We start from the raw sequence: 26,112 nt of genomic DNA, 5'->3' as shown, positions 1-26,112 counted from the left end.
CAGTTTGAATAAATGTTAATAATGTTCAGATTTTCGAATTAATTTATTTTCTGACGCAAATTCACATTGCGCCAATTCAGCACTGTACTCAATGGTTCAACTGAAATTTTCCGATTTTTTCTATTTGTTGGAAGGTGCGAATTAACTTTTTCCCCGAATTTGTGAGTGTCTAGTAGGGACATACTTTTGAAGATATTTGAAAGAGTAAAAAGTGTAATTGTCGATCTGCGTAAGTATTAAGATATGTTAAATGAGCTTAAATGGGTTACCTATAAAATTCACAAGAAAGTACTTGCATTTTATCAAGTTTCACAATAATAAATATGGAAACCTAAAAGATTTTAATGAACACTTACCCAACTTTACCCTAACTTATATTCTTGTTCATAATGACAAACTGTACACTTAACCTACTTCTACCAAACCAACAAAATTGAGAGGTAGTAAAATATGGCCAAATGAGCAAAAACTATTGACGACTATAAGGAGAAAATATATATTTACCATCATCATCAATTTGTTCTATGTCATCGGGTTTGCCAGAAACTTTTCTGACAGCATTTGGGGTCTGCTGCCTGATCTGTACAGGATTTGTTGTATTATTATCACCATCGCTTTCGAAAGTTTTCAGGCCACTGGAAAGAAAAATCAACTTCAGCATTTTGTTGGTATTGATGAAATAAATGTTTCACCATTTGAGAACGACGAATTTTCTACGAGATTTTTTGCAGCTAATTTTGTGATGAGATGATTGTGAACTTTTGGGTCCGCACAAAGGCACTATAGGAATGTTAGGGAATGATTCGAAAAAGTACATGTTCATGAAGATGAAGCCTTTTTTAATGGAGAATGATGGGGAATTGTGAACAGAAACTTCACGAATTTTACAATTGGGAATTTTGTTGCGATGACAGAAGGGAAAACATAGAAAGGAGATTGCTATCGAAATCTGAATTTTTCCCAATAACTTCAATGAGCATGGATGCTGAGTGAAATTATGAAGTAAATTTAGGAGGCTGTCAATCGGCCCTTTTCTGTAACTTTATATCGAACAGAGATTGTACGGGTTGAATAGAAATGTACACGGTGTTTCACGTAAGCAGGTAATCTTTATTGAGCAAAATTAAGTGAACAATCAGTGTGATCATACTTTTCAAGAATTATACAAATATGCTATCATTGCTATCCGAGAAACAAAGGCATGGAAAGTTATCACGGAAAAAACATTTTTCAAGAAATTCTCGATTCTTTCGACGAGTTGAAGTGAGAAAAATTAATCAAAAATTAACTTAATCATTTAATTTGGAAAACCAGTAAAAGCAGCAATTTTTTTTGCAAACATGGTTTCTCTCTAATAACACACTTGCACAGTACCTACCTACTTGAAAGAGACATTGCCTCATTTGTACATTTCTATTCGATGCATACATCTCTATTCGATCTGAAGTCCAAACGTTACGTAATTCGCACATCAGAAAAAACAGATCCAGACAAAATGACCCAGAAAAGGAACAAACAGATGTTTAATGGGAAAGAATTCTTAAGCATTTCTTCATTTTCTCGGAACATTCAAATATTTTTTTGCTTTCTTTCAATATATGTACATACATTGAAATATTATAGTTTAATAACCAGCTTGGGACGAAGAAGAAAACACAATCTGCACTGTTCAAATGTTGAAATTTTATGTCAGCCCTGCTCGAGACATAATCGATGATCGAAATTGAGTTTTTCTTGACCAACCGCGTTTCTTACTTTAAATGCTATTATAACTTCGGTTTTGTTGGTGCCACAGAAATTTCAATTCAACCTTCTAGGGTCTGAATATAGGTATAACTTTGACAAATTTCAATGAACATGGGAGAATACTGGAAAAGAAGAAAACCTCTAGTCTTTGACCAACAACCAACGACTGATGTTCATTTTCCATTTCGAATACATATTTATGTTATAATTATCACCCCTTCAAATTCATAAAGCTCCAGAAGTTGCAGACAGGTGATAATTTACGGGGAAGAGAATTTTGCGAAGTAGTTACGTTACATTGAAAATTGAATAACTTCTTGAAAAAATTAATTCGGTCTGATGAAGCGAAATTCACCCAAGAAATTGAGTGTTTTTGGAGGTCTATGTCTCCAGCCCACCCAAATTTGAATTTTTCAATTTTTTTGACGCTAAAGTTTTGTACTAGTTTTGTACCGAAATGTACCGTTGGAAAAAAGTTTTGTACCCCTGAAATGTACGATGTACGAAGAAAATACGGTTTTCAGTTTTGGGGGGAGGGTCGTAGACATGGTCACCCCCCACTTTCGAAATTGCAAATTTTCTTCATCTCAAAGTTTTGTACTAGTTTTGTAACGAAATATACCGTCCAGAAAAAGTTTTGTACCCTAAGATTAAGGAGTCTTAGTAGGGTTTCAATTTGCACAAAGTGTTTTCAAAATCTAATTCTAAAATGTCCAATATCTTTTGTGATCCATTCAGTGATATATCACTGGTAGTTGGGGAGCCCAACAGGGAAATTCGGGATTTACTCGAGCGTGTCAGATTATTATGAGGGGAGATAGCTTGGACCCTTTAGAGTACCTCTACCTCAAATTAGACCTGCATATAGGCGGAATTGTCTAGGACAGCAGGTCAGTATAGTAAAAAAACCGATCATTGTACAAACTCGAGCGTGTCAGATTGAAATATATGTGATTAATTACATGTTGAAAAGTGTATATTCTCTTAGTCTGATAATTTACGAGCGACGAAAATGTGTGGGAGGGCGACAAACTCGCAAAAAAAGTCACGTGTACATACTAGGGCGCGGTGGCTTTTTTTCAATTTCAAGCTAATGATTCAAGAATAAATATAAAATGACAGTTTCAGCAAGCTGAAACAATGAAAATTGGCCATAAAGGTCACAAAAATAAGTGTTTTTGAATAATCTCCCCTCTTTGGCTTCAAATCGTTTTCGTATTCATAATAAAAGTTGTAGAGTAGGTATAACATTTTCTAAAAATTTCGTACAAAGCAATTTATTCTTAGTTCAACCGTTTTTGAGATATATGGCGATGAATGTACAGGGTGGGCAAATTTCGATGTTTTAGCACTACAGCTTTTGAACCAGATGAGATAGACAAAATCTGATACCCCATTCTCGTTCTCTTTTTCTGAGAAACTAACAAGAGTAGTAGTCATTTTTGGCCACCTTCTTTTGTTTTCGAGTTATAAGCGAAAATTGGAAAAATGGCGATTTCGAAATAAATTTATATCTCCGCTAATACTGATGATAGAGCTCTGAAATTAAAACATTATACAGGCACTTTTTTGAGTAGAATCCAGTGGCGTGCTCGCCTTTTTAGCAGGATTTTCAATTACGAAGCTATGACCCAAAGTTATGTTTTTTTAAATGGGAACACTAGATTTCTGTGGAATTTTTTGAAAGCTTAATTTTTACTGATTTCAAAAATATATAATATCATATGGTTTGCATCAATATAAATAATAAAAAATGGTCAAAAACCTTTTTTTCTCAATATTTCTATGGTTTCAACTTTTGACGAGCACAGAAAAATAGAGCTTCCTATAATAAGAGCAGTCTCCTTCCGACAATGTCATTCTTTGTATGCTTTTTACCAATTTCCATAAAATTTGAATCTTGGAGAAATTGAGTAAGAAGCATAGAAATGAAAGGACTAATAGAAGGAGACTGTGGTAATAATAAGATGCTACATTTTTCTATTCTCAACGGAAGTTGAAACCATAGAAATATTGAGAAAAAAGTGCAAAAAATTGCACAGAAATCTAGTGTTCCCATTTAAAAAAACATAACTTTGGGTCATAGCTTCGTAATAAAAATCCTGCTAAAAAGGCGAGCACGCCACTGGATTCTACTCAAAAAAGTGCCTGTATAATGTTTTTATTTCAGAGCTCTATCATCAGTATTAGCGGAGATATAAATTTATTTCGAAATCGCCATTTTTCCAATTTTCGCTTATAACTCGAAAACAAAAGAAGGTGGCCAAAAATGACTACTACTCTTGTTAGTTTCTCAGAAAAAGAGAACGAGAATGGGGTATCAGATTTTGTCTATCTCCTCTGATTCAAAAGCTGTAGTGCTAAAACATCGAAATTTGCCCACCCTGTACATTAAGCCCGTTTGTAACAGCCGAAAATTCTCTAGAGAATTTACTCGTGAATTCATGAGCTGTGAATTCTCTGCAGTTACATAAGAACTTTCCGTAGAAGTCACTGTTCAGTTGCATACAAAATAAACTCTGCCGTTTTATTGCCAAAATTTTGTTGAGAATTCTCCAGAGAATTTCCTGCTGTTATAAACGGGCTGTAGACTGGGATTCTACATTCACCCTGCCTCTTTACCTCTTACCGTCTGATCTTTAAAATCCACTAGGTCTCCCAACTATGGAGCCTCATTGCCAATTAAGGCGAGGTTGTCACCCCCATTGTACATTCACGAATTTGTAAAAAGTGATCAAAAGGTGCCTGAAATGAAAATCCGACTGGACTGTTTTATGTGGTCAATTGATCAGCCTTTACTCGGTTATCGAACTTTTGCTGTAAGTCAGCATATTCTGTTCATCTCGGGGGATATTCAAATGGCGGTAAAACGTGTATTAATTTTTACGAATATAACAATGTTGAAAATAGTTCATAATGAAGTTGTTTTTATTGTTTCCGTGAAAAAAAATTTAGTGTCAGATGCCAAAAGTTTAATTTTTGATGACGAAAATGTCATATCAATCGAAGTATTCCTCAGTTCAATCGGGAATTAATGTTGAGTACTAAGCTCCATGCTGAATGTTGAAAAACTTTGATGATGCAGGAAGAAGTAAGATGATGCAGAAGACGGACTACTATTATACTACAAAATGGTCATTTATGTAATGAAATCAGATAGTTGTCTTCCGTATCAAATCATTTATTGATCATAAATATTATTTTACAGTTAACTTCCATACCAGTAGTGCTTACAAATGAGGAATGTGTGCATTTTAAAAGAAGAAAAAAATCGTTCGAAGGGACCAACACAATAGCACCAAAGAGTAACAAATAAGCAACATTAACTCACCTACGACTATTCCTTCTAAAATTCAGTCTATTATGGAATAATCTCATCATATTGACGTTCTAAATTACAAAAAGGCGTTTTCTAAAAGGACCACTTGGATATTATTAAAATTCCTATAAAACTATAACATTTGACCGGCAACTGGGGGATTCTCGGGCCCCGCGGAATCACGATACCATTCACACATCGATGGCCATTTCTACCGATGCATTTTCACCCTTTTCGGAGGCCAACGTCGGGGCCTGCGAATCGATAATGAGTCTGCAGACTTGGCTGTTCATTTCGGCGTTCGAATAATATCAATTATCGCCGGAATTGATCTAATGCCTTGACGTGTTGTCGCGTTTTCGGATGTTAGGGACCTTGGTTGTAGTGACATCGGAAGAATTTCTTTTTGCGCAAGATCCGTCCGAAATGCGGTCTTCCACCCCCGCGGCCAGTGGCGGTTCCGGCGGGATTATACGGCGTGAACATATTTTATTGACTTCCTAGCAAAAATATCATCTGAGTTTACAGAGGAAATTATGTCTACGCCGAAAGAAAGGAAACAAGTTGCCAATTTAACAAAAAAATTCCTAGGAAACTTAAAACTTCCATTTAGGGAAAAACTAATTCAAATCAGAGGGAATCTCGAACATGATAACGTCTGCAGCCACTAGGGATGCAAGTTGATATCTTAGAATAACTGATGTTCAAAGTTGTCAAACATCGAATAGAAGATCTCCCTCAATTCCGAAATTTCATTACCAAAAATTGAGTACTTAACGGCCGATTTCATAACCAAACCTCAAACCTAAAGTCGTTTTAAACTTAAATTTTAAAGCTTCCTTTAACCCTACTAAAAATGACACTAACGGCCGGTTTCATAATCAAACCTAAAGTCCCTTTAATTTTAAAGCTTCTTTTAACCTTACCAGAAAATGACAATCAAGAAAACTTTAAGCTTAAAGTGACGCTAAATTCGATTATGAAATTGGACGTAAAGGTAGCTTCAAGCTTAAAGTGAAACTGGACCTAAAATTAATGCGATAAAAAAGAGATATACAGGATGTACAAAAACTAGTCAGCCATAGTTACATCGACATCGCGAGGTGTTCACCTAACAATCCGTCCAGCATAAAGAAAACTTTGTAAGCCATTTCTCAGCCAAAAAACGGAAATTTTGGCTGTGTTACACACACACACCCTGTGCCAGTGCCATACTGGATAATGCTTTGCATCTCCGGGTTAAAATCCAACATCACCAAAGAAATATCGAATAATTCGGGAATAATAGAGGGTCTTAAAAAGTTTTTTTTTATGCTGGATGGATTCTTAAGTGAACACCTCGGGATGTCTTTGCCGCTATCCGGATCATTGCGTTGCTATAGAAATATCGCCATTTTATGAAACTAGTGAAATTTTTTGTACTAGTGAATGAAATGAATATTTCATTGTAAGATATTGGTCCTTCTCTAGCCTGAATGATTCCCCGACACTGCTTTGGCATGCTCAAAATGGAGACGTAAATCAGGTCAATGAAAAATTAATCCCAGAGCTCTACAATGATCACCTCGAGATCGTCGAAAGTTTCTTTAGGAAAAAACTTCAACTTATCCAAATAAGGTGGATGCTTGGGGATCTAGGGAGGAATTTACTACGATTATAAGATTCTGCTGTTGAAGATAATAGGAAATACTCCTTCTGACGAAAATGATGTATTTTTTATGAAATATCTTTGAAACGTCACATTTTGAAATAACAATTTCAACCGTTTCCCAAAAAGTTATTTTTAGAACTTAAAAATGAAAAATAAAAATGGGTATTTAAAATTTGAAGCGTTTCGTTTCTATTGCAAAAATTGGCAACATCGACTGAAATATGCGTTGATAATGAAAACAAATGCACTATCTTGATGAGATAGACAAAGATGGCTGTCTATGAAGTCTGGGACGAACGAGAAAGGTCGTGAAATTTTATGGGATTTTTATGGCCGGTTGCTGTTGGGGCAGGCAAGTGAGTGCGCGCCTTATCAATAGCTGTTATTTTATAAACAAGCTATTGTTCTTTTTATATTCTAGTAGGCGCTGTTGCCAAATCGTAAACTAGAAACAAAGCGATTTAAATTTTAAAACCCCGTATTTGAAGAATGATTTTGAATAGTTTACGCGGTGCATTTGAAAAATTCATTAATGAAACTCATAATTATTCAGTTTGAACTTGCAAACCCCAAATTGAGGGGATTTCCCCATTGTGCATTTATTATATTCGATGAGTCCAAGCATTATCGCCCACAAAACAAAATCTGCATGTTTTAACTACAAAACTCTGAACAAACTGTAGAACATTATGCTAAAATTGATGTTTAGACGATATCTGCTAATGTTCTTAAAAAGGAGGGAGAATTTCACGAGTAAAATAGAATTTCATGAAATAGTATTTCCATAGCAATACAATTTATCGAGATAAAGACTTAAAAGTCCCGAGATATTCACCTTAAGAAGGCTCGAAAGCAATAATACCCTGTGCCAGTAACAATATTTAGGATGGTGCTTTATATTATTGTTGAAAAATCCAACATCGGCGGAAAATGTTATGGCCAGAATTTAAGGGCATAAGAAATTTCATAAAATGACTATATTTCCATTTCCGCTCAGCATAAAAACAACTTTGTAAGGACCTCCACTATTCCCAAACTCTTCGCCAAAAAACGGACATTTTTGGCTGTCTTACAGTCCCACCCACAAAAAGGGATCGAAAGAAAAAATATCCTGCGCCAGTGGCATACAGATAAATAATAATGCTTTGCATTCGGGGTAAAAATCAATCAAACTCAGGCAATTTATTAGCTGTCCCCTGTCCCACTCCATTTGCTGCTTAGTTTATGTCGAACTGGGAGGTATCATTCACACAAAACTTGATAAAAATCTTACTTACATAGGAGACAATACAGAGCTCACAGAGGTGGGGTAGTCATTAGCATCGAAGAAATCCTCTTCTCCCTCACTGCTCGAATAAGACATGTCCGGTACCGCTAAAGAGGTGGGAGATGCTGCAAATAAAAAACAAAGTGTCCTACAACATTGGACAAAACGCAAAACTATAATTTCATGAATCAATGTATACTGAGGTATGCTTCTACCAGGATTGAAATCAGGCTTCAGAATCAGACCATTTTACGGGTGTAACAACATCTTGAGCATCACTTTTAATTCGAAACTATTCAAAGTGAGAAAGTGTGCACTGCTTCCAGTAGAATACTCGGTTTTATTTTTGAATAACCGCTTGAAAATAGCCAAAATAAGGATATAAATTATATGGGTTCAAATAAAGGTATTTTCTTATTGATTCTCCCACAATCTTTAAAGATGTTCAGAGCTTTGATGAAGATTCCGCCGCACTCGTCAGTTTCTGCTAAACCCATTCTGATTAGGTTATTCCTGAGGAACCCATTATAGAGTTGTAGCGAATTCTTGTTGGGAAGAAGATACTTCTTAGATTTCGCAATGTAAAAGTTCAAAAGGAACTTTGGAATTACCCATCTAGGAAAATTTCAGTTTTTTCCTTCTCCTGTTTTACAGAAGGAATCCTGGTAAGTGTATTAGCCTCTTCATTACCTTCGATTCTCAAGAGACCTGAAACTCGGACTAAACCTTGGAACATAGATACAAGGAGTGGAAAATAAACATTTGTTGTGGTCCAAAGTAAGGAGTGAGATAGTTGCCCATTGTCGCCAATCACAATTGAGAAATTTGACTCTGACATCGTTGTCACATCAGTTTTCAATGCGAAAAAGTGGGAGGTATATAAATTTAACCATGTAACGCCACTGCGGCCACTGCCTTAGTGTCCCGCTAGACATGGAGAAGCATCGAATGTGTCTACCACAACAAATACATTCACAGATTGAATACATTGGTATCATTGCAATGGCCATTCCATGTATCTATGTTGCAAGAGCACATCTTATTATTCGTGTCTATTTAGTTGAGTTTTCTTCGGCATTGTGATACTATCTTAGCTTTAGAATCGATGATAAGTGAGGTCAGTGCTTTGATGGCAGCCTGAGTTTATATGTTCTGATTAGACAGAATGGAAAACGTTTATGATTTGACTTCTTCACAATTCTTATTGACATTGTTATTTTGGAATCGTTTGTTATTTAAATTCCTTGAATTGCAATGAAGTTTTAAGAAAATAAGTATAATAAATGATGAATCAAAACAAAATAGACACTGTTTTGTGTAATAAAATCATTTGTGGAAATAAATAAACATATAATTCATGTTCACTTTGAGGTTCGAATACTTGGCAAAGGAGTGAAAACGATCGATTCTAAGAATTATTGTCCCATATTCAATTTAGGTAAAACAGGAATAATTCTGTGCCATGTTGAAGGTACAAGAGATGATGAGTTTTTTTAGACACCAGAATTTCGAGGTATAATTTCAGCTCCAACCAACAAGTGGCGCTAGATGGTGAGGCAAAATAAGTTTATTTTTCTTGAAAACCGAGGAAGTTGAATTTTAATTCCATAAATATTTCATTCAGGGTTACCTCACACCAATACGAATATAAGATAGTAAGACAAAGACAAATTATAATTTTTGTTTCAATGTCTAATGTTTTCAAGATTCATGACTGAAATTTTTCTTTATTCATCCAATAACTTTTCCCAATTAAAATATCGGGCAATATCACTAGTTTAGGCTTGCCATTACTTTTGGCACGTCTGCATGTACCATCTCAGCTCTTTCATATTTACCTTTTGTTGATTTCATTTTTTTGAAATTTGTTTAACATAAAATATAACGTTTCGAATGGTGCTCAGAGGTTTTCATGATTCGTAAAAAATAATATGAAAACGAACATTAAGTTTTTATGGCAAAAAAAGTATAATTTTACTATAAACTCACTTTCACGATTCCAATTGAACCGGAACAGAAAATCGAAGGAGAAAAACGAAGTCCACACGTAATCCATCACAATTATAAATTTACGAAACTTCAGCACACGGAATATATATTAAAATAATAACATGGTCAAAAAACAAAATTAGAAAAATTCACGACAAATTTCAATACCAGACCACATTCAAAAACACGGGCTAATGACAATGCACAAAATTATAAATAATTAAAAAAAACTCGTCTGTTGATCATGAAAGAGAAATCTTGGTGTTGAAACTAAGCGTGCGTTGCAGTATCTTATGCGGGAGTTTTCACAACAATAATACATGCTGGTGTAGACGAAATTTTATCAACGATGACGCGGTACCAATCTGAGAAAGAACAATACAGTCAAGTATCTCACTCAACTGTGTCAGAAGAAGCGGAAATGGAACAAGGCGTGGGACAGATGTCTATCATTTTTCTTCGGAATATAAATAATAACCGAATACAGGGATAACAAACCCATCGGAAAATCCAGAGTAAATTTCGATATTCCAATAAGATGACGTTCCTTCGGAATTTCAATTTAAAACGTTTGGGGTCGATCATAAAAGATTTCAAAAGACCATAAACAATTTTCTATGTTTCGATCTATTTAGAACATTGAATAAAAACGCATAAAATTTGACAAAGTGGGTAGCGCATATACAGGATTATGGAGAGTAGAGAGAAGGAGAACGATCGACGTACTAAAAATGTGTCCCCGAAAACGGGAAACGTAGGATAGGTGTCGCTGCGATTGCAGCGGGTATCGATAAGGGGTGGGGATTCAAGCGTCAATTTGAAATGAATAGCCTCTATTTTAATTAAGGTTATGTGTCATCGTGGTTTTTCTGATGATTTTTCAAATACCTTTCGTCAAATCTATATTGAATATGAGTTCTCTGAATTATATGTAATAAAATGCAAGTCGAAATCAATGAAATTCAAAAGAAGTCACTGATAAAAAAAATTTTACCTACTTTTGTCTATCATTGTTTATTGAAAGCAGCTATGTTAGTTGGTTTACCGTAATCTTCAAAATTATATAAATCCGTAGTTAGGAGTAGTACACATCAAGACAACAAAAGGTAGCAGTCTCAGATTTATCACTTAGGTATTAGAGTAGATTCTTTTGCCAATACTCAGCTGAGAACCGATATAAACCATATATTATGTTATGCCAACAAAATTCCTCAAGAATATTTACTTCTGAACCATGTAGTTTTATTGGTTAGATATTCTTATTCAGAAGAGTCAACTTCTCACGAGGGATGAGAATTTCGATTTCGTTTATAATGAATCCATCATCTTTTTGATATCTTCATCGCAAAAGTGCCCTTGACACACAAATTGATTTTTAGTCGATTCTCGAGGTAAGGTTTTTTCAAATTTTCTCCTAAAACTGCACTCGGATATTTTATTCTCCTTTTCTTTCCGATGTCAAAACACTTTTACACAAGCGCACGCTTCAACATTTCACCATGGTCATATGTTGTTCTCATATCAAAAATCGAAAATAATAATATTCCTATCATCTGTCACCAGGGAAACAGTTCACTCAGCCAACGAGCCAACTACAATTTGATTTGTGTAAATCAAAATTTCGCACTCTCGTGATGGCCAGCGCGCCTGTTGGCAAAAGCATGAACTACCCTATTGGTACATATTTTAGGGGACAAAAAATCTGTGGTCTCAAAGCAGCGATCGTTCTCCTTCTCTCTACTCTCCATATACAGGATAATCGAAATGAAAATCCACAAACTGGATAATTTTACGATTAAAGGCGAATTCTGGCGGTGTAACCACAGCTTACTATGGTTATGGCTCTTGTGACGTCAAAGTTACTGATGACATTTGCAGGAAGGTGTCAACTGTCAGCTTTGTTCGGTTCGTGGAATTCGATTGTTTCAAATGGAAATGAGTTATGAGGCTAGGAAAATAAGGGAAGAGAACCCGTATCAAAATATTGTTCAACAATGAGAAATATTTTCTTGTTCTGTGACTGTCAGTTCTGACTGATTTGTTGGATTTTGGGATTATTTTATTTTATATAAATAAAATAATAAATAATTATTATTCCATTTTTGCAAATGGAATGATAAATGAATGAACTGAGGGTAGAGGAATAAGGGAGGAGAACCAATATCAAAATATTGATAAGGGACTCAGTTTACACCTCTGCAACTCGGTTTATGTGTGAACATCTGACAATCTGTATGATATGAACAGAGACATAAAATATAAATCCACAATCGCACATATCTTTCACCAGTTGGGAACTTAAGCTCCATTTCACATGTTTCTCAAATAATGAACAGCAAAAATTTTGATATCACTGATAATGTACATTTAATGGCACGGGAGGCAATTCGATTTTCTACTTTCCGAAATATCAGTCTGAATTGAGAATACCTACCGATGCTTTTCTTAAAGTATAAATGTATAATGTATGTATGTACGTATGTATAATGTATTCTTTTAAAATTCTTATATTTTGTGCATTTATAAATTGTGCCCTTTAAAGGACCTGTTTATTTTCACTTGTGAGTTTGTTGTAAATAAACATGAAGTTTTATTATTTCACTATCTATACAGATATTTCCTTTCAACCATCTAGATACTCATTAATTCATATTTGTCACTGACATAATATCGGGACTTCTCAAGTACTCATTTGTTTCTAAAATACGGCTTCATCAAGTTTAACAGCACAAATAATCACCCAATAAAGTCTAAATCCGACCTAGCCTCAGCATATGTTATTATACAGGGTGAGTCTTTGACTCGTACAAATATTTCAACAGTAGATTCTTGAGGTCAAAAGAAACACTTTGTTCCTTTACCATTTTTTTTAACCTCGATGACAGCATAGCATTGTTTTGATTTGCGTGAATTTGATGATTACTTTTATTCATTTCAATGACTGTGGGAAAAGCAATTTCATCTTCGCCTTGATGATGGAAATATAATTTCCGAAACGTCGACTAAGTTGGAAGTTTAATTCCCGAAATTTAGACCTTTTCCACCGCCATCCCTATACCGATAATAATTCAACTGGCTAACGTACCATCATTCAGAGTGCCAACGGTAAGACGGTAAGATCTTTGGGTAATACTGTTCCATAGATTTTTTTCATTTTAATAATTTCTACAGATTACTGAAGAGTATTGAATAAACAACATATCTCAGAATAACTCTAATTACTTACCAAGGTTTCTGCTCTGTCTCCTGGTATTTTCTCGACATTCTGAACCCAGTTCAACTCCATGAACTGGTCCTTCAGGTACTAAGGTTTCTGTAAATTAAATAACGTATTTCCACAAAGAGAATGCGAACATAATGAAATATCGAATGGAATTAAAACTAATCTATTACGTATATTTTTGTTCAGTATATTTGGATGAACTGGACAGCGGGATTGGGATAGGTTCTGAATCTGGGCGATATATTGTATGGGAACTACTAAGGGTGTTTCTAATGAGAATTATGTGATCTACCTGCATTCATAGGCGCTGTTGTATGTGATGAGGATCCAGGTACTATTTGATATAGGCCCAAGCCATTGACGGGATGGGCTGTATTCTGAATAAAAAAAAATTGCGATATATTTTTTTATCTAATTTGGATGGCCACACAAAAAAATATAAATTTATCAATACCGTCAAAAAAAATAGTCTGAGGAAAATATCATATTATACAGTGAGGACGTAAATAGACCCCCCCCCCTGCCATCTGGAATCTGAACGAACCAAATAAACATTAATTGAAAATACATGCTTCTTTCTGGTTTTTGATAGAGCCGCATAAAATGATATGTATGAACTGATAATGTCTTAACTAATTTGCGAAAAACAGAAGTGTTGTGTATTTTTAATTAAATTTTATTGTGTCCCAGAATATTGTGTCCTACAGATTTTAGATGGGGGGTGGTCTATTCACCCCAAAGTATGGTACCCAAAATTGTTTTTGAATACAAAATCTAAGTAGGTTCTCAATCGAACAAACATATGGTCCGATAAAGCAATCGAAGAAACAGAAAATTACGATACTTAATAAAGAAAATTTCACGACCAACCCCAGTCCCCCATCTTTTGTATGTAGGTATGCCAGAATTATTATGAATATATTTGCCATTTTTTTCACATCCGCATAAAACTTCAAGAAACATTACCGCTGTAATATACAGGGTGTTCACTCAAGATGCGGCAAAGATTGGAACCTTTCTAACTTCTTCGGTGATAAAAGTGAAAGTTGAAAATTCAGAATTCTTAATAATCTTTCACCATTCTGAACAAAATAAAGCAATCCACAAACATATTGTTTACGTGATGCTAGAGGGTTACCATTCCTCAAAACTACCCTAACTCTTGTAAGATACAAATTTGTAGCTGACACATTTAAGTAGTAATACTTTGGTAGTCGCTAAAAAGAGTAGACGTATTTTTTTGTTCAGAACAATCAAAGACTATTAATTGCATATTGAATTGCAGCTGCTTATGAAAACAACCCGTTATAACTATGTTAGTCGCATTTTTACTTATACCTATTCCAATGGTTGCAATGAAAACTTACCTTAGCTATTTGAAGTAATACTATAGAATGCTTAACATTATCCAACATGACCTGGAAAAAACGATCATCATTTCAAGGCCTTCGATTCCGAATAATTTATCGAACGGTGAAAATACTTGAAGCTGGATACAGCGAAAAACCTATGTGTGAAGTTGACCCAGGACTTTTGGAAATCTTGAAAATTTTATTTATGTTTAGTTGGAGAGCCGACGATGCTAAATCGGGATTTACTAGAGCGTCGTGGAGACCTAGTGGATTTTGAAGATTAGACGGTAGAAAGAAAAAAGGTTCTATGATGTATGCCTTTTCAGCGGTGGTGAAAGCGTCTGCAGGTTTTCAAAGATGTAAAAAAAATCGTCAGTCGTACGTATTCTAGTGTGTCCAATTAAGTTACTGTATATGCCCTCTGTTAATAAATTCATGTTAATCTGGCAGTTTGCGTGGTTGGACTAGCCGTACGAAAGACTGGAAAATGGAAAAAAAATTTTTTTGGGCGTGTCTGATTTTTACAGGATATGTCTACTTTTCATGAGACTGACAATTCGGACGTTACGCAAGGTCACAGCGGTCCTTTGAAAATGCAAAAAAAATCGTTACTTGATTGATACTCGAGCGTGTCAGATTTTCATGAAGATGGTTAATCTCGGTGTTGCAGACGTGTTGACCCATTATTCTGACACTAATCAGGGGGGGTTTCTTAATCTGACAGTTTGAAGATCATAATAAGGATTTTTTTTTATATCCCCTTCCTATATCGTTTCTTTAGGTATTCATTATGAAAGTTGTAGATAATAGACTTCTATACAACTTTTGTCTGAAGCAATGTTTCATACCCTCAACCGCGCTCCTAGACGATTCCCTTTATAAACAGGTCTAATTTTTGGTGGAGGTAATCTACAGGGTCTAAGGTCCATCTATCCTATATTAATCTGAGACGCTCGAGTAAATCCCGAATTTACCTCTTGGGCTCTCCAACTATAATTTGCTGCTTTGTGCCGTTGAAATCTTTCTTAGGAACCATAAGGGAACAGGAAAAAAATTCAATGGCACAAAGCAGAACAAACGTAGCACAATTCAGCAGAAAAACATTTTTTCGAAAATCGAAAAGTGCTGGGACAACTTGACACACATAAAGTACTTCGTAATTAAATACCGTTGTGTTCGAAACAACTCATGTCAAACGTGATTACATGTTTTTCAAATGTTTATTTACTCACATTTGCTTGCTCTAGAATAGTTTGGCACTTGGATTTATCCTCCGGATCACTCATTTTACTGATATTTTCTTCGAGTATCTGAAACAAAAAAAGACACATGACTATTGTAACTGCGAAATTATTCAAATTATTCGGATATAAAACTTTCCTTGTCGTGAAGAAATTATACGTGTTTGAAGAGAGACGACATTCTCGTTTGTTCTACCATACAATTTCTATGTTTACGTGACATCGTATTGTTAAATGAGAGCACTAACGACGGATAAGTGTCCCAGGAGCCACGAGTGCTTTTACGCTATGAAACAAGGCTTGCGTCTTGCAGTTTGTGCGATTCCACGAACGAAATATGCCCTGGGGAGCTACGAACGTAATATCCTCTTAGGATAAAGAAAAAGGTTTTCTCGTGTCGTGGGAAATGACATATCTTAACATTAGACTCGTGTTTGGGAGTTCTTCGGGCGAAATGATAGAAAGAATTTTTTTTTATTTCTGCAGAGTAGGTATTCCAGATTGACGGAGGATTCGTGCTACTATAATTATTTGAAATGAGGATATTCAAGTGTTGACGTGAAATAATTCACGATGAAAAATTTGGTATATGATTTATTGGACTATTTCCATGATTTTGGCATTATATCAAACGTTCCGGCTTGTAATTGCCAGCCGTATTTAGGGAATCTCTTGTTAAATCTGACATTTTTTTACAGAAGGAAGTGCATCCGAAAAAACAAGAGATTCTCTGAAGATAGCAGGCGAATATAAGCCGAAACGTTGGATGGAATAACCAAGATGAAAGAAATGTCCGAATAAATCCTACTGTGGATATTCAAATAGAAATAATGCTGCGAATTTCACGAAAACGTCCAAAATAGTCGAAATATGTATAAAAAAATTGCATATTCCAGATAAAAAAAACTCAATCTTTCATTCCCTTCAAAAATACATATTTGGGCTAGAATCATGCAGTAAAAACTGGGTAAGTCTTCGACTTGTACATATATTTCAACAGAAAAGATTCCCGAGGCCAGAAGAAACACTTTTTCCAATTCGGCTCGGTTGAAAAGATTTAGGCTGTTGAAAATCCATAAAAAAATGCTATTCTGAGTCATATTTCACATTCCATTTCCATTCTATCGAATGGAATGATTTTGCGGAATATCATTTTTCATTGGAGCGATATATCTTCTCCGAACACAAAATTTCAACCACATCCTCCAGTTTCTTCTTTCGACCGTTACATGCAATAAAAATACCAGAAATTCAATGAACCCAACTCCTACTTTCGAATAATTTTATATTCAAACATAAAAAATGTCAGTGAAATTCGAAAAATTGGGTACTTTGGCTGAATGGAACTCTGTTGTGAAGATCGACAGAAAAATTGGCAGAGAAAAAGGACGTTTGGACATTCAGAGAAAATATTTTATTATTTTATTTGCTTATGTAAATAAAAGGTTAAATGGGTCACGTTTCATTTGGTAACTCTTGTACGAATTGAAATGAGGATAATAAATGATTGGAGATGAATAACAGAGCTAATATGGGTGGTTGCAAGCAAAAATAGTTATTATTATCGAAAATGAAATACATATCGAGAAAAAAATATTCAATATTATTTATCGCCAACGAAATTGCGGTTTCTCATTTATTGTTGTATAAACATTATTTCGTTGACCAAATGGAATGGATAAAGTCAGTTTATGTCGTTTTTTTGATATATGTATTAGCTTATTTGCAAGATGGAAAATTTAATGCTAATTTACTCAAAATGAGAAAAACATTGCCCTTGGAGGACACTTTTCGGACAGTATTAGTATTTTGTACCACAATTTTATGGTTTCACCCTACACAGTTGTTTTCCAGATGAAGGCTGAACGCTGAAAGGTTTTGAAATCTACTTTTCAATGATATTTTAACACGTTTTTAGCAGTTATTAAGTCAGACTTGTCTTCATTAGCTCGAAATCAGTGTTTCAACATGTGACGGAAACCATTACGCCATTCAAATTTATCCTCGATAAAATATTATCGATCTTTCCAAATTCCTATTCGCATTTTTTTTACCTTATACGTATATTGAGTTATAATTTTTTTCATGAATATCTCTAAAACTGAAATTCCTATGGGATATGTAAACTCCCAATCCCAATTCAGTTTCGAGTTCCTCTATCTCCTCTGAGCCTTAGTTCTCTACGTCACCAGTAACCCTGTATATATTTTTGAATATCAGCAATAAGTCATAAATAAATACTCGGCAAGAAAAGTGATCAAATGGATGAGTCGTCAAAATTCATTCAGCTGGAGCTACTATAGCACTAGATGCAAAATGGCGAATGCCCCAGTCCCCTCTTATTAGTTTGCCATATACCAATGTGACATTACAATTAGAAATAAAAATAGATTCTTCCAGATATTTTCTGCCATATTGTATAATACAAAAAAAGGAGTCGAAATATCCAAACGCAACTGTAGATCGGTTTCGGGATCATTGTCTCTCGTCACTACAGTGTAGCGCTAAATATTCCAAACGGAGGATGGAGTCTTAAACGAAATCGGGGCGACGTTTTGAGACATTCTTATCACGATGCGCCACCTGTCCCGCAAAGGCTAAACCAGAACCTTTCTCTGCAGACTCCTACACCAACTCATGGCTACAACAATTGCGAAGAATTGTCGTTTCAATAATGGGAGCTAGTCATCAACATCGTTATGAATAATTTCTCTCTTCGAAATACTGGGTGGATTCATGGTTAGGTATAATTTAATGTATTATCAATCAAACCTGAAATTAGAAGCGACTAGAGGAAGAAGGAAGAACACTAGTGAACCAAATAATACCGAAATTTGCGTTATTCCCCGATACTTCCGCTGTTATCTTTTTGCCAGATTTCGGACGGTTGGTTTCATTAACGAAAACTAACAGGTCGGATATAGTACGCATAATTAATTTCTAGGCAGTCTGCCATCAATCATCCATCCTATTTTGACGAGATAATGGAAAAGCTTTTCAGATTTTGCGAAACAGATAATTCACTCTAAAAGCCAAAACCACTTGCCTCGGGCATGTGCCAGCTATCGATTCGAGACCGATGATATTCCGGAAACATGAATATCCTAAGTGAAGTTTATTGCCTCGCGTTATGGACCCTTTTGATCGTTTTTGTTTTCATGGTGAGTTACGTTCATATGCAACCGAATTGCTTCCATTAACTTCCGCGGCAAATGTTAGTAGTTTCATGAAACTTTTCTCAGGGATTAAGATTTTGAGGTTTGATCCTCAATGATAGTTACAATCGTAACTATTACAATAGGCAATAAAATATCAATGAAATACATCCATTTTACCATTGTTAGGATGATTTGAGCCCATCTTTCAGTACATCAAATTATATGCTCATCTTAATGCTTTCGATGAAATCAAGGCAGAGTTGATGAAAATATTCCATCATAAAAACGAAAGATCGAAACAGGCTACAAAAACTTACCATCTGTTTTGCCATATCTCTTCTAGTTTCAGAGATCCCCTCACATTGAATTTGGTACACCCTGTACATCCTTACACATTATTTATAAGCCGTGAATTTCCTACCACTTTCATGGACATAGATATGTGAGATATTAGTATGGTTATTCAGCGATCATATTCGAAATACAAAAAAAAATAAAACATTGAAATTCGATTTTAGTTTATTACGAAACAACCTTGTGACAATTTCGTAACTAACTGACATAAGTAGGTACATATATGAATTTCAAATCAGAACTTTAATTTTTTCAAGACAGCCTTGGCTTTCAATCAAAACTGTTATATTACAGAAATCATTAAAACCGTTCGACGGTCTTTTGTGAAATGATTTTTTTGGAAGATGGTAGGGAATTATGTACATTTCTAGAGCCGATATACAGGCTGGGCAAAATTCGTTGTCAATTGTGGTGATATCGAGAACTATACAAACTAGAAGAAAACGGATCAAACATTTCCGAGCTCTTTTTCAGAAAAACAAAGCATGGTGAAAACCATAGCCTCCTATACGAATCTTCGTTTTTGAGTTATTAGCAAAAAATGAGATTTTGACGATTTCGAAAAGTTCTCATAACTTTTTTTCAGTTACAGATCTGAAATATAATCCTTCTATAGGCACTTTATTACGTAGAATCCACTGACGAGCTTAAAATATATTTTCAATTTGAATCATTAGGCAAACTTTCGTTTTCGTAAGTGCAAACTTTCATTGAATGTTATTTTTGAATTGGAAAAGAATCTTTTGTCAGTTAATTCTAAGTATGAGAGTGCCTAAGCCAGTTTAAATTTCAGATCTGTAACTTCAAAGACAAAAAAGCTACGAGAACTTTTCGAAATAGTCAAAATCTCAATTTTTGTTTATAACTCAAAATCTAGAAATGATAGGTCGGTTCTGTTTTCAGATTTGGATTAGTCAGAAACAAAGAGCTAGAGAATGTGTCATCCATTTTCTTCCAGTTGCTATAGTTCTCTAGATGCCCTCAGTAGACAACGAATTTTGCGCACCCTGTACATAGTTCTTCCTTAGGTACACTACAAAATCGAAATCTGGAGAGAAAACATGAACTTATTCAATATCTGGAACACTTTAAAAGAATTTAAATTAGCATTTTGAGGTTTTCGAAAATGACAATTTCCCTGAAAGATTTTCGGACACTGCCTACTACTTTCCTATTTCACACCCAGTGCATCTTCGGCTCATGGATCATCAGATAGCTGATTTGATGACAATTTCAACAGTATACCACACCTTGGGTGAAAACTCAACGGTTTGTGAGTAACTGGCATTCTTATGAAAAAAAGTGAAAACGCGAGGTCACAATTTTTTTTAATATTTCTGTTGAGAAGGTTTTTCCCAAAATTTTCATCATTTTCAATTTGATCATTCAGTAGAATTAGAGCACTGTTTGCTGTTTGAGCCGGAAATGTACATGGTGTTCAAATAACAACCTATATTTTTTATTACTTCGGTCGATTCTACTTGAAAAAAGAAAGGAGGTTTCGCAGACCCACCCTATACCTTAACCTTAAATGAAGACTTCCAATCCGAGATAGAACTCGAAATGAGGGAAAAAAGCCATATCGATCAAATTCGATGTTCCGATAAATAATTTTGATACCTCATGAATGGTTAAGGGATTCCCAACGAACAATTCATTAGATGAAGGCAAAATTTTTTTGTTGGTTTTTTAGAATATGTATGTCTATAAGGATGAACCATGAAAATTTCAGAAAGTCTAATCGAAACGGATTTTTCAGGTAGAAGCCCCAAAATATGGAGTGATTGAGATGGCTGAAGAAACTGATGATATTATTTCATCCCTCAATCCAGTTAAAAAAAACCAGTCGAAAAATAAGCCTCTACATGATGAAAAAATACAAAATAAACAAGATTTCTCTGATAACACGAGAAATGTTCATTTTGCAGAAATAAACACTGAGGAAATAAATGGTACTTATGGTACATCAGACGTTTGGGTCAAACTTTACGACATATATGTTAACCTATCACTAATGTCGAGCAACTCCTGCCAACCAGTAAACCACAGTGTCTACTCAAAAGAAGAGAACAAGATAACAATTTTTTCCAAAACGTTTTATAAAGAACACCAGGACGACAAAGTTGTGAATATGCGGACCACGACATTGGCAACAGCTATTTTGGGTGCCGAATACTTAAACACAATAATCTCTAAGACAAAAGAACTCAATGGAAGCGTGGAGGAAATGTCAAAATCAAAGTTCCTGACACTTTATTTCCTTATGGATGCGAGCCAAACTGCCAGGACAAATGAAATGGATGAAGCTTACGTTATTTTAAGATGCAACTTCACAATCAACGATACCACTGTCATTACAAAGGTACTCCCGAAAGACGTGATCCTTTGGAGGAGAAGGGAGCCAAGTAATGTCACCCTGACTTTCCGTTTATTCGGACCCTACGATTCCGGTGACTTCAGCCTCTTGAGCATAGTCGGAGACTTCGACAAATTCGTGAAGCCCAGCTATTGCTCCTCCAAGATACCATTCTTTTACAGTTTGGTAATCAGTGGGGATCTGAAGAAAAATTCACTTTTCATTTTGTTCGTCAGTTTGAACTATGCACTCTCCACCGTCTCCCTTCTATTGATTTTCCTTACGGCCAAATTATCTTTGGAGTGGCGTCACCGAAAGAGTAATATTATATTGATAAATTTCACGTTGGCTATTTTCTCCCAGATTATACTACACTTCGTTTCGGATTTTTCAGAGGTTCACGAAGGGTTATGTTCAACTGTCACTATATTATGCCACTATTTCACATTGGTGCAATTCTTTTGGACGTCTACGATTGCCTATATGCAGTATAGGAGGTATGTACAGGTTTTCGAGGAAAAAGATGCCTACTTTCTGATCAAACTCATCACGTTTGCTTGGGTAACCCCCGTCCTAGTCGTATCAGCATCTCTGGTTATTGTTTTTTCCCTTCCCAACAAATCCAAAACTTGCGACGATAAATTCAAGATTTGTTCTCTCATCAATACCTACCTACTTAAATACACCGTATCAATCCCTCTTATCCTTACCCTACTCGTCAATTTCGTATTCTTCATCCTGATTTTTAGGCATTTGCTTCGGAGAAAAGTTGAGTTCGATCAGAAATCCAGCGCGTTGCTTGAAGTTAAATTGGCATTCGTGTTGTTTTTCCTACTTGATCTTAATCTGATAGTAGCTATCATAGCCGATTTGTTCAGTATTGATATGCTTGCTCTTATTTTCGTAACGAGTCATTCTTTGCAGGGCGTTCTATTGTTTGTGGTTTTCGTTATTAGGAATAAGTATAGTAGGAAAATGTATGTGAGGTGGATTAAGGTGGCGTTCGATAAGTTGACACTTTCAATCCGATTTTGATTCAGTGAATCAAAATGTGAATGGCTTGTTTGCGACTGCAATACTTAAGAATTTACTCGATTGGGAGATCGAAGAAATGAACCTTCTGAATAGTCTATGAGGCAAAGAAAAATAGAATCGAAATATTAAAATACAAAAAATTAATATATAATAAAAAAAATTAATTTTATCATAAAAAAAACTCCCAAATTTTTTAGAGCAACAATGTTCATAATGAATGAAATTATTTGTGGTAAATGAGGATGAATTAACGGACACGAGTATCCGTAGTTATTATTTTTCACTAAAGCTTTTTATGTTCATATAAAACATCGTTCATATTCAAGAACTGATAATCTGTAAATAGCATTGTAATCTATTAAACCAATAAACTATTTAATTATTATGATTATTTATGTAGTCAGCAACGATACTGCTCTTCTGTTATGGTTTTCACATAATGCGATAGATAATTCCATGAAAATCCTTGAGATTAACAAGGTTGGTTGTTCACCTCATTGAACAACCCCCAGAGGCAACTCCCCATAGATAGCTTCTACAGGTAGGTGGCTTGTGATGCTTATCACTCAAGGAAACTTTATTCGGGTTGATAGAATTTTTTTGGAAATGAGTGAACTCTTGGGACAGCGCACAATAGTAGTGTGTGATATGTGCAACTAAAATCAGACAGATCAGTTTGAGCAATCGTCATTTAGTTTTGAATCAGTTTCCTGTCAAAAGTGATTTTAAATGTAAACTGGTATTTTCATAGCTGAAATTAGTAAAATATGACAAAACGACATATACACAACCTCAAGTAAACGTCTCTTCAGCGATGATAAAAGTGACCACATTCTTTCGGGCATTCAGTGAATGAATGTGTTCTGATTACAAAATTAGTTTCAGTTAAATGACCTAAGTTCTATTAGTTGAATCAGAACGACAGGACTACACTTCGAATACACCAAAACGAATGATATTCCGGTCGAAATTTCACGCTTCTCTTCAACCGAATCGTTGATCATCACAAATATAGGGTGTTGTGACCCATCAGCATCAGGTGGTCGTGTGTAATAAAATATTTTATCATGATAATAGTTGCTGTTGAAATAGACGACCTCCCAGAATATTTTATATCGAGGGTCCTTACAAGGAACAAAATTAAGATTTGAATTGACCAGTTAGTTGTAATGAGTTTGTTATGAATTCTAGGTCTTATGGCATTTCGCTATCACTGTTACTTCAAAAGTGACAAGTGGGTGGTGGAACCTACACCAAACAACAAGTTATAGTATGATTTTGGCTTTGTAAGTGATTTGACTGGTGCAGGTTTCAGTCACTCGATGTGGAATGATTAGTGGCACCACAAACATGTCACTTCGAAATCGATCACAATTTCTGGCATAACCTCTACAATTTTCTTAGCGCTGCATCCCGATGATTCTTATCTTATTAAGATGGTATCACAACAATGAACAACAATTTCAACGGGTTTCACTGAACTTTCATTGCCGATTTGACAGTCACACGATTTCCAAAACGAAATCACTGTAACCTTTTCATTTCTGAATATATTGAAGTAGCAATTGAGAATCATTGAATGGATGCATATGGATCATAATTTGATACGAGAATGATGTTCTGAATTCCCATGACTGAATTATCGATTGAAAACAAACTGACGTTTATTCACCAATCGAGCGTTGATTCCCTGATAGAGCTTTGTGAAACCGAGAGTGAAACTATTAGAGCGGGTTTCATAAAACTTTGATTGGCCGATCAACGATTCGACAGTCACTTAATTTCTAAAACGAAATCACTGAAACCTTTTCATTTCTGAATATAATTGAAGGTGTAGCAATTGAGAATAACTGAATGGACGTATGAACATCATAATTTGATGTGAGAATGATATTCTGAATGATCATCACTGAATTATCGATTGAAAATAAATTCTATGTCTATTCGTCAATGAAGCGTTGATTCTCCGATAAAGCTTTATGATATATTATTCTACATAAATAAAGCTTTAGATTCGGTGTGGACGACATAGCGAAATTCATCCGTTCACTTTCCAACGGTTCGATGACGTTGGCCTGGGTTCGGTAGAGAAGAAGTAATATAAAAGAATGTTTTTATGTGAACGAGATTGAAATGTTTTCGGTTTTAGATAACCATATCCTGGTAGATCATAGAAAAGAAATCGTATGGTAACTGAAACGATGAATAGATAGGTTAATTGAAAACGTCCGTAAGTCGAAAAAGTGACAGGTGTAATGAGTTCTTCTCCTATTCCCTTTTATTCGACTGGAACCAGATAACGTAACACTAATGGAGATAAGTATAATGGATTGTGCGACACATATTGTACGAATTTTCAACAATGAAAATACGGGTGATTAGTTGACGACTTGTGTGATGAAAATGTACAATGGCTATCGCCCACAAAGAGAGCAGCTTCAAATTGATTATCTCCCTGTTACTGGTGAGTATGACTCAAATTTGTGTTTCATGAAGTTTGATTTTGTGATGACGGATGATGAAACATCGATATATTTCTTACGAAACAAAATTTTCTATCAAACGCATCAGAACCCGAAGTTGAGAGAAGTATTTTTGTTTGTTTTCTCTAATTATATTTTGGTCTTCGACTCTCCTCACTGAAGTTTCTGTATCCTATTTAACATTATTTATATGTTGGCATTGATTCCGTTTGCATGACTTCTACCATTGTATGAAAATAATTTTAGGGTTAGAACTATTTACGGCCGTTTTCAATAAACTGGATAGGTTATTGATGAAAAATAAACCTATCTATCCTTCGTTTCACTTACTGACGATTGGTAAAATATATCTACAGATAGATCATAGAAACGAAATCACATGCATTTTCTATCTTCAGTAACTGAAACAATGAATAGATAGGATTATTGAAAACGGCCGTTAGAGGCTGACTATAGGAATATCGAAAACCGTTAAATTACAAAAAGTAGTACACCAGTATAATCGTTACATAGAATCATGATTACACACCAAATTTCGTGTAATTATGTTTTTTCGAGATATCTCAGGAACCATCAGAGATATTTTGGAACTGTTTACACCAACCCACTTATTCTTAAATAACGCAACTTTTTGTAATTTAAGCTATTCTGTATTTCTAACGGTTTTCGATATCCCTGTAGTCCCCCTCTAAATAGTTCTAACCCTGTATAATGCTTCTACCACATGGGTGAATATTCATACGTAGAAACAAGATTATTTGCTTAGGGGGAGCGCCCACCAAAGTAGCGTAGCACTGACATGGCACATACATGACAAAGCAAATGCATAATTTTCAGATATCGCATCTCTGAGTGAAGTCTGAGTTGCGTGATATATGTCGTTCTCAGTTCATATCTAAAAATTATGCATCGGCTTTTTCATGTATGTGCCCTGTCAG

General features: G+C 35.1%; 1 protein-coding gene across 1 annotated transcript in view; it reads right to left on the bottom strand.

The window, feature by feature from the left end:
• Nucleotides 1-26,112, bottom strand: part of LOC123306734 (oxysterol-binding protein-related protein 9) — a 56,652-nt gene that overhangs the window by 6,424 nt on the left and 24,116 nt on the right. The window contains exons 4-9 of the mRNA XM_044888853.1: nt 15,780-15,857; nt 14,563-14,613; nt 13,488-13,572; nt 13,199-13,285; nt 7,994-8,108; nt 505-635 (exon numbers count right to left, since the gene is read on the bottom strand). Of these exons, the coding sequence (XP_044744788.1) occupies nt 505-635; nt 7,994-8,108; nt 13,199-13,285; nt 13,488-13,572; nt 14,563-14,613; nt 15,780-15,857 (547 nt within the window). The remainder of the gene's footprint in view (nt 1-504; nt 636-7,993; nt 8,109-13,198; nt 13,286-13,487; nt 13,573-14,562; nt 14,614-15,779; nt 15,858-26,112) is intronic.

The sequence above is a fragment of the Coccinella septempunctata genome, chromosome 2, assembly GCF_907165205.1.
Source record: "Coccinella septempunctata chromosome 2, icCocSept1.1, whole genome shotgun sequence".
Lineage (NCBI taxonomy): Eukaryota > Metazoa > Arthropoda > Insecta > Coleoptera > Coccinellidae > Coccinella > Coccinella septempunctata.
This window is presented reverse-complemented; position numbering and strand designations above follow the sequence as displayed.